This window comes from Artibeus jamaicensis, unplaced genomic scaffold (assembly GCF_021234435.1).
Source record: "Artibeus jamaicensis isolate MK-2021 breed Jamaican fruit bat unplaced genomic scaffold, CSHL_Jam_final scaffold_847, whole genome shotgun sequence".
Lineage (NCBI taxonomy): Eukaryota > Metazoa > Chordata > Mammalia > Chiroptera > Phyllostomidae > Artibeus > Artibeus jamaicensis.
Window position 1 is genome coordinate 3440080 of NW_026522057.1, and position 10085 is coordinate 3450164.

The 10085-nt window shown below is 41.2% G+C and overlaps 1 protein-coding gene across 3 annotated transcripts in view; it reads right to left on the minus strand.

Annotated features, from left to right (window-relative positions):
• Nucleotides 1–4604, minus strand: part of CCDC30 (coiled-coil domain containing 30) — a 104029-nt gene extending 99425 nt beyond the window's left edge. For all 3 annotated transcript variants that reach the window (XR_008390713.1, XM_037149643.2, XM_053660621.1), the window contains exon 1: nucleotides 3983–4604. Coding sequence is in view for 2 of the 3 variants with exons in the window: in XM_037149643.2 (XP_037005538.2) it covers nucleotides 3983–4052 (70 nt within the window). In the remaining variant the exon portion in view is untranslated. The remainder of the gene's footprint in view (nucleotides 1–3982) is intronic.
• Nucleotides 4605–10085: the final 5481 nt, after the last annotated feature.

Genomic DNA, 10085 nt, shown 5'->3' on the forward strand with positions numbered 1-10085 from the left:
TGGCTATATTGGAATTGGACATGGAACTGGACAGCCGTTACTAGTCTACCTTGACCTATGAGGGCTTCATCTCTTGGTTTCTCTTTGAATCAGCCCATATTAAATTGCTTCTCTCCATGGCTGGACTTTCTCTGCTTGCTCATCAGCAGTAGTGCAAACAGACATTCAGATCCTAAATCTATGCTACTTTTCAGATCAAGTCATTTCCATCCTTTTAGTTCAAATTTGTGAAAAAGAGACAATTATTTGTTGTTCACCCAATGAATTGTGCCCCCTCTCTGGAGTTAGTTGTATAATCCCCATTCAATCAATTGTGGCTGGAGTGGGTTAGAAGTAGTAGTACAAATATGGCCACCAAAGCAAGGATTTGTGGAGAGGTACACATCCAGAAAGAGGATGTAGGCTAGAAATGCAATATAAAATGAGTCTATTGTTTAAGACCAATGCATATCCACTGTCTAGTGAACAACTCAGTTTGAACAATCTGCTCTTCTCTTACACCTGTTCCTGTATCTGTACTCCACAGTTAATAAAATAACCATTACTATAGTTTCCCACCATGGCAGTGTTGCTCAGTAGATTGAGTGCTGGCCTGAAAACTGAAATGTTGCCGATTCAATTCCAGGTCAGAGCATGTGCCTGCATTGCGGGCCTGGTTCCCAGCTTGGGGCGTGCAAGAGGCAATGGATCAATGTGTCTCTCACACATTGATGTTTCTCTCCCTGTCTTTCTCCCTCCTCCCTTTCCCTCTCTCTGAAAATAAATAAATAAAACCCTTAAAAATATATAGTTTCCCAAGGCCCTGTCCCTATAGCTCAGTTGGTTAGAACATCATCCCAATACTCCAAGGTTGCAGGTTCGATTCCTGGTCAGGGCACATACAAGAATCAACTAATGAATGCATCAATAAGGGGATCAACAAATTGATATTTCTCTCCCTTCCTCTCTAATCTATATATATGGTTTTCCAAGCCAAAAAAACTGGGAGTCATCCTGGATCCCTCCTTATTTATGTCACCTGGATGCATCATCCCTGAATTTGTAGATTCTACCTGTTTTTTTATCATTTTCTAATTCCTCCTCTCATGTCTACAGTTGCTGTCTTAATTCAGGCTCTCCTCACTATTTGCCCAGTTTAGTGCAATAGCATCCTTAACTGGTTTCCCTGCTGCCAGGCTGGCTCCCATCCAACTGTATTCCACAGAGCTCTCAGACTGATCTTTCTGAACGCAAATCACTTGCTGTTTAACATTCGCACTGCTTTCAGGAAGATTCAAACCCCTGAGCTTGGCACCAGAGTCTTCAAAATCTAGTTCATGCCTGTCCCTCTAGTCTTACCTCCTGCCACACTCTGAAATGAACTCTTCATACAGTATACTTATTGATCCCCATAATGCTGCTTATATTTCCATGACTTTGAATATTTGAGTCCCTCTGCCTGTTATGTTATGACATCCCCAAACTAACATTTATTGAGACCCAATGGTTGAGTAAATTGAAAATTCTAAAAAAACATTATCTTGAGGTAATATATTTCTAGTCTTTGAATTACAAATGCTCTGAAATTTAAACTGTGCCTAAACTGTCCACCAAAAAAAGTATGCAAACATATTATTCTCTACAAAGTAGATACTGAATAAAATGCTCATTAAGTATATTAAAAGCCAACTCTTTGGAGAGAAGCACAACCTATAATGTTTTGGGACCTTCAGAAACTTCTAGATGTGAAGAATAAGGTGGTAAAGCTGCAGGCAAACTGAGAAAGACACAAAGAATTTTAAGTGAGAAGAAGTCAAGGAAAATCGGTGAAGAGTTATTCCCACTTGTTCTTATTCTTCCTACACAGCAGGTGTCTCCCAAGGTTCAGGACCACACCTCATGCTACAGCGTATCGCCTAGCTTTGAGCAAAGGATGAGCTTTGGATCCAACGGTCTTTGAGTGACACTAGAGAACAAAGTAAACGGCATGGCCACAAAAGCTGAAATATATTGCCCTGACCGATATGACTCAGTGGGTGGGGCATTGTTCCACAAACCAAAATGTCACCGGTTCAATTCCTGTTTAGGGAATGTGCCTGGGTTGTGGGCCAGGTCCCCAGCTGGGGAGCAAGAGGCAGCCAATCCATCGATGTTTCTCTCACACAGTGATGTTTGTCTCCCTCTCTTTCTCCCTCCCTCCCCCTCCTCTAACAATAAGTAAATAAAATCTTTTTTAAAAAATCCATGAAACAGTCAAGTTATTCACTCTAACCCTCCTTTCTTCTTTCTACACAAATATAATTTAAAACTTACAGCCATTTTAATTATAAGATATATCATAGTTTCTTCTTTTTCATTCCTCAAATGAGAAAAGTAATTTTTAAAAGTTAAAAACAATATATCAAGGTTTAAATGGTTAAAATACAAAATTAAGTGAAAAAGAAAGGCATAATGTACTATTCATAACTATGTAAAAATGTACACATGTGCCCTGACAAGTGTGGCTCAGTTGACTGGGTGTCGTCCAACAAAGCAAAAGGTTGTGGGTTTGATTCCCAGTCAGAGCACATGCCTGGGTTGCAGGTTCCGTCCCCCATCAGGGCATGTATGAGAGGCAACTGATGGATGTTTCTCTCTCGCATTGACGTTTCTCTCCCTCTTTCTCCATCCCTTTCTTCCTTCACCTTAAAAAAAATGTACACACTGGTGCCCTGGTCAGGTGTTAACATGGCCCTAACGATGTTTGTTCAGTACATACATATAGGGAGAGGAAAGGAAAGCTTCTTACAATATAGAATCAAACATGCTAGCTGAGTGACTTTGGACAAGTTAATATATATATATGGCATCTAACAGCCCCCTTTTTTAAGAGTTAAAATTTATTCAGTTCCAATTTAATGCAAACCCCCAAAACAACAAACCCCAAAAAGCTGCAGAACTTATTTTTCTTTTCCAATCTATTACCTAAGAGAATGCTGAATTTTTCAGTATTTAGAAATCTGACCTGGCATCAAGCATGAAATATCACAAATAACTGCTATAATTGACCCGAGAAATAAAAATATCCATACCATTCTAGCCCCTAAATACCTGCTAAAATACCTGATATACTTTGTATATCTTCCCAATAGGTTTACATTTTAACCTGAATACCAATGAAGTAGAAAGACTAGATAAGGAACATGTACTTTAAAACAAATAAAGTTTTCCAAGATAAAATAAAACTGCGTTGGATATAAATAAATCTTATTCTATTTTTAAGGCCCTCTATTCCAGTATTTCTAGGATTAAGTCTGCCCTCTTGCCACAAATACTTGTTTTCAATCACCCCTCATTGTTTTTTGTTTCTTGGCTCACATCACGAAGCATGTTTTCTGACCAAGAAACTCACATGAAGAAAAAGCACAAGAACCGTTTCAAGCATATTCTTTCCAAAAATTCCATCACATCAAGGTGCTGGCTTCAAATGTATTTAGGGTTGGAATCCCGTTACATGATCACTTTGAATGATCTTTTCACACATGAATACATCACTAAAAGGTATGCCTAACGAAGCATTCACTTAAGCAAGGAACAATATGTCTTTATACAAGCCTGAGATGGGCCCAAAACTTCACTTCGGTTTTCCCCCACTTCGTTTCCAAAACACACTAGGCGGCTTATAGTAATTTAGGCTTGTATTTACCATTGTGCACTTTCCCATTCTAGTCTCTATTTTATCTAAGAGAGAAAACTTGCCATCGTGCAGAGAAACATACAAAAATATTTCAAATGATTCCGGGGCTGGAGAATGTGAAATACTTAGTAACCCAAAGCACTGCAGCAGGAAAACGGGGGGGGGGGGGTGTGTGAGGTGGGGGGGTCTGTAGATGAGAGAGGTGGTGGAGACGAATGGACATTAAGGTGCAGCGTGGATAAGAAAGGGTGAAATGGCTGTGGAAGAAGCAGGATGAGGAAACTGGCGTTCAGGGTGATGAAAGTGGAAGGCAGAAGGTTAACTGACTTGATGACGTCTGATGCTGAGAATTCAAAAGGCCTCCAAGCTTCAACGGGAATTGTGTGAGGTTCTGCATGACGAGCACAGGGCAACAAGGCAGAAAACGGCAGTTCTTTGTTCACAGTCCGGGAAAGCCGGAGCTCCGTGACTTAGTTAATGGCCGGGAGCTCCAGACGCAGTCGCATGTGCAAGGGTGGGTCTTCGTCAGTAAAATGAGGACAAAAAAACCCAAAGACAAAACAAACAAAACAAAACGCCTAGCTGGGAGTGTTCTAAGCCCTGACTAAATAAGAGCGGCAGCCTAGTTCGAAATGCCTGTGGCTTTGTGTCCCAGAAACGGGCGAATCCGTCAGGCAGAATCACTCCGGCCCGTGGCTAGAAAGGCCGCGCCAGGGCAGAGGCTTTTCCCCATAGTTTCGAGCCATTCCGGGGAGAGAAGCGGTAAAGTCCCGGAATGGCGAAAAAGCTCGGAGAAGAGACGCTTGCCTCCTTGGAGCTGAGATGGGTACCTCACGAAGCAGGCCACAAATTGTCTTCTAAAGAGCGAGGTGAGGGTCCCGGGTCGCTCTGCTCCTACGCCGCTCCACAGCTAGCTGCAGGTGCCTACGGAGCCCAGGTAGTCATAGCAACCGCTCCAGCCGCGGAGACGCCGAAGCATTCTTCCGGCGGGAACCTTAGAAGCGACGCATCCCATTGGCTCAGGGGCTGCTTTTCTTGCAGACTCTATTGTTACCAGGCACACCATTGGTCTTTGTATTGTGAGGCGGGACTTTTTCCAACAGGAACGGGGTCCAGCTCCTTCCTTAGGCTTTATAGTAACCATGGTAACCTCAGGGCTTTAGTTTGTAAATTACAGGATACTTTTTATCATCAGGCATTTATAGTTCTCAAATAGCTTCTCGCCAGGTCTTTCTAGAGTCCTGGCATAATAACCTTGGATTTATTTTTCAAGGAGTAATTTCATTCTTAAAAGGGAATTAAGAGTTTTAGGCCTAGATCTGTAAATAACCACGGGGGCACCTAAAACAAATCACATTTTGTGACCTGACCTATTACTGTAAGAGGGCTTGATTAAAATTATCCCTAAGAAGTCCTAAACACTGAAATTTGGTTTAGGTGATCCGTTCCTCCACCTATGTAATACAAAATAAAAATTTATACATGACACAAAATTTAACATAAGCTCAGTCTATTCCATCTTTATTTAAAATGCTTTCATTGCAAGTTTCTAGTTAGCACATCAAAGTTTGATTTTACTCATGTCCAGAGGGCCCTTGCTTTTCTGGTAACCCAAACACGTACTTAACATTTCTTAGTGTTCCTCTAGTTTCACATAGGATCCATTTCAAAGCTCTGCCAGTTCTACGTGCATTATCTGGATGGATATAAAATCCCTTACTTTCTAGAACTGCTTCAACCTCTACTTCTGGCACCACAGACCTTCTAAGTTTTTTTTTTTCCTCTCATCTAAAATGTTCACCACCATCACCTCAAGACCACTCAACTCCTGCTTATCAGTTCAAGTGTCATTTCCTCGGGGAAGCCTTCCTTGGTTCTCCAATCTAAATAAAATTCTTTCTTATTTGCTGATTGACTCATGTTCCTTTTTTATTATCTTCTTTTGTGCACTTCCATTTGCTGTTTGAAAAAACAAAAATAAAAACAAAACACTCTTGGAATTTCATTCTGTGTAAATACTGTTTAAGTGCTCAGAATGGAAACTGAACAGAGTTGCAAAGCACTTTACATAATTCCATTAGGAAAGTGGTGGTTGTTTCAAGCATAACAAAACAGGATAGGAAATGGTTCCAATGGAAGTAATAATTATGATAAAGATAAACATTAAGATTACTTCTAGTTTTTAAAAATTAAATTTATTGGGGTGACATCGGTTAATAAAATTATGTTTTGGGGATACAATTCTATAATACATCATTTGTATGTTGCAGTGTGTGTTTAGCACTCCCAAGTCTCTATCACCTTTTATCCTTCCTTTACCTTCCCCTACTTCCTCCTATCCCCTTGCCCCTCTGGAAATCACCTAGTTTTTCTTTATTGTTGTTTTGTTTTTGATTTTTGCTTAATCCTCCCACCTTGTTCACCCAGCACCCCTACATCCTCCCTTTTGACAGCTGATCACTTCTACTTTTAATTCTACTTATCCACATAGTCTATTCAAAGATGACAGTCAACACCCACATAAAGCCAGGTGTAGGGAAGAAAACCAATCTTTTACTTCCTATCCCTTCACTACTGCAGCCACTGCTGACAGAGCCTGCTGCTTTTGAGTTTTTGCCCACTGGTCCTAAAGTTAATTAAAATTGTTTTTCAGTAGGGCTGTTGCCTCCAGAACAGTCCTGATTACTGCAGCTATGTTTCCTCTGCTCAAGGTCATACTTCTGATTTAATTAATAATTTCAGTGCATCTGTAATTCTTTTAAAAAATTATATTTTATTGGCCATGCTATTACAGTTGTCCTGATTTTTCTCCCTTTGTCCTCCTCTACGAAGCCCCCCCACTCCCTCAGGCAATCCCCCCACCATTGTTCATGTCTATGGGTTATGCATATAAGTTCTTTGACCACTTAATGTCCTATATTGTACTCTACATCCCCATGGCTATTCTGTAACTACTAATTTGTACTTCTTAATTCCCACACCTCTTCACCCATTCCCCAACACCCACCTCCTATTTGGCAATCATCAAAAGCTCCCTGTATCCATGATTTTATCTCTGTTCTTCTTATTTGCTTAGTTTGTTTATATTCAATTGTTGATAGATTTATATTTATTGTCATTTTATTGTTCAGAGTTTTGATCTTATTTTTCTTAAATAAGACCCTTTATAATAGACTTCACATAATAATGGCTTGGTGATGATGAACTCCTTTAGTTTTTTGTTTGTTTGTTTTGGTCTGGGAAGCTCTTTATCTGCCCTTTGATTCTAAATGGTATCTTTGCTGTGTAGAGCAATCTTAGCTGTAGGTCCCTGCTTTTCATTACTTTCAATATTTCTTGCCAATCCCTCCTAGCCTGCAAAATTTCTTTTGAGAAATCAGCTGACAGTCTCAGGGGAACTCACCTGTAAGTAACTAACGGCTTTTCTCTTGCTGCTTTTAAGATTCTCTCTTTATCTTTAACCTTTAGCATTTTAATTATGATGTGTTTTGGAGGGGACCTCTTTGCATCCATCCTATTTTTGGACTCTCTGTGCTTCCTGGACTTGCATGTCTATTTCCTTCACCAAATTAAGCAGGTTTCCTTTCATTATCTTTTTCAAATACTGTATTTTTAGGACTACACAACACACCAGACTATAAGATGCACCTGGGTTTTAGAGGAAAATAGAAAAAATTTTTGAAGCAAAAAATGTGGTAAAATATTTAATAACATAAATAACATAGCTCCCCCCGCCCCCATGAGCCATGTAAGCTGCCTTCGGACTATAAGACGCACCCTCATTTCCTCCCAAATTGGTTGGGGGGGGTGCGCCTTATAGTCTGAAAAATATGGTAGATCTCCAATTTCTTGCTCTATCTCTTCTCCTTCTGGTACGCCTATGAGATAAATGTTGGATCTCTTGAAGTTGTCCCAGAAGTTGCTTATACTATCGTTATTTTCTTTCTTTTTTCTTGTTCTGATTGGTTATTTTTTGCTTCCTTCTGTTACAAATCATTGACTTGATTCTCAGCTTCATTCACTCTACTGTTGTTGCCCTGTAAATTGTTATTTCAATTAGTGTATCTGTTGTTTCTGACTGGATCTTTTCTATGCTGTTGAGGTCCTCAGTAAATTCCTTGAGCAACCTTTTAATCAGTGTTTTGAACTCTGCAACTGATAGATTGCTTATCTCCATTTTGTTTGGTTCCTTTTCTGGAGCTTTGGTCTGTCCTTTCATTTGGGCCATGTTTCTTTGTCTCCTTATTTTGGCAGCTTCCCTGTATTTGTTTTTATGTATTAAGTATAGTTGCTATGACTCCCTGTCTTGGTAGCATGGCCTAATGTAGTAATTGTCCTGAAGGATCCATTGGCACAGCCTCCCCTATCACCCAAGCTGGGTACTTGAGGTGTACCCTTCATATGGGCTGAGTACACCTCCTTTTGTAGTTGAGCCATGATTGCTGTTGGCAGATCAACGGGAGGGATTTACCTAGGCCAGTCAGCTGCAAGGACTGGCTGTGACCACTGACCACCAACCCCTGCCCTCTGTGGAGCATCAGCTGTGCAGGGTCAAGGTGGTGGTGCTCTGACGTGGTCTGTAGCTATCCACTGGGTGTGCAGGCTCTGGGTTTTTCCAGGTGGTGCAGGCCAAGGCCAGCTTCTACCTGTGTTTTGCTCAGGGCCACCCTGCCTGAGCTATAAAACAATCTGAGATAGATGCTACTTGTGCTGGGCTTGAAGATTGCCAGGTGAAGCCAAGCTGTGAATCTAGGCTGGCTGTTACCAGTGCCAGGCCTGTGGCCACTCAGTAAGAGGTCCAGGGGCTGGAGGCTCACTGAGGCCAGCTGTTGCTTATTTGATAGGATTTAGGAAGCTGTGAAGCCTGAGCCAAGACCAGCCATTCATATGGAAAAATCACCGTTAATAGCTTGGATGCACCTGTACATTGGGTGGGATGGAATCTCAGAGGATCTCCAGGGCAGGGCAGTGTTAGCCAGTTGATGGAATCTCAGATATGGCACCCGCCTGCTGGCTCCGTTGGGGGAGGGTTCAGAAAATGGACAGTGGCCTCTGGTTCTTGATGCCAGACATTTCACTTCCTTTCTGTGTGCCACTTTCAAGATGCTATATGTGCTTGATCTTGGAGTGAGTCTGAGTAGGTGAGCCCATGTGTGGGTTCCTAACAGAAACTGCTTGGGGCTCCAGCAGTTTCTTCTGACTTAATCCCCACTGGTTTTTTGCAACCAGAAAGTTGTGGGGACTTATTTTCCTGGCACTGGAAACCTGGGCTAGCAGGCCTGATATAGGTGTGGGACTCCTCACTCCCGAGATATCCCTCCTGAATTTCGGCACGTGTGCCCCTCCTAACAGTCTGAATGGATATGGTTTAATTCCATTAAACTCTATTTCTGACTTTTCTGAGTGCTGGTTGTTCTATATTTTAGTTGTAATTTTGATGTCATACAAAGAGGTGAGTCATGCCATCTTGACTGGAAGTCTGTATCTTGGCACTTCCCTTCAAATCTTTTCAACTACATTTTATTGTACCTCTATTATCACTCCATTTGGGCTGCCCTTCCCAACTTACTTCATGAAACATCATAAATTACATATTAAATCAAATATTTGTGTGCAGTATTTGCTTCTAATTAGTTTTTGATGTTAGTTTTTCAAAGTGTGCTGTGGACCACTCATTTAGGGGATTTTTCTGGACTACATTTTTTGTGCATGCCCAACCCAAAGCCCAAGACTGTGAGAGCTTTGCAAACTGATGAGAGAACTCAAGAGTTGGGAAATTTTAGTTTTAGGTAATAGTTAATAAGCTTAGGAGGTAATGCATGTGGGAAGCTACTGTTTCAGGAACTGGAGGTACTGGTTACCCTGACTCCAGACCATAAGCAATTTGACCTTTGTGCTCCCAAAGACATCCATCATTAAGCAATCAAGATGGTATCTGAGCTACTTCATTTCAGGTAGAGAAATCCTGCAGTCCAGGACACAAAGTAAATCACCCAGGACACAGGACACAGGATGCAGGACACAGATAGAAAATCACTGGTCAACAGATGAAAGGTTGTTAGGAAAATGGCTGGACTGCAGCTTTTATCTGATTAACCTCTTCCTGAATTCCAAATCCTTTACCTACAATTTTTCCTCCTTACAAAGAAGGCTGGCTTGAAAGGAAATGTAAGACTATCTGTTTGGGTAAATAAACCACTGTCTTCTCACATCACCGGCCATCTGAATAAAGTACCCATAAAAATTCAATCCCTGTCTCTGCTTACAGGTTCTGGTAGTTACAGGCAGCAGAAACACCGACTTTTCCCGTTTCAAACTTCTCAAGGACTCAAGGATGGAGCAGGGCAACGGCCTAACTTTACCTTGCTAAGTGAAGAAAACAATAATTGCAATCATTTATTGAGTGTGAATTATGTACAGGCACCAGACA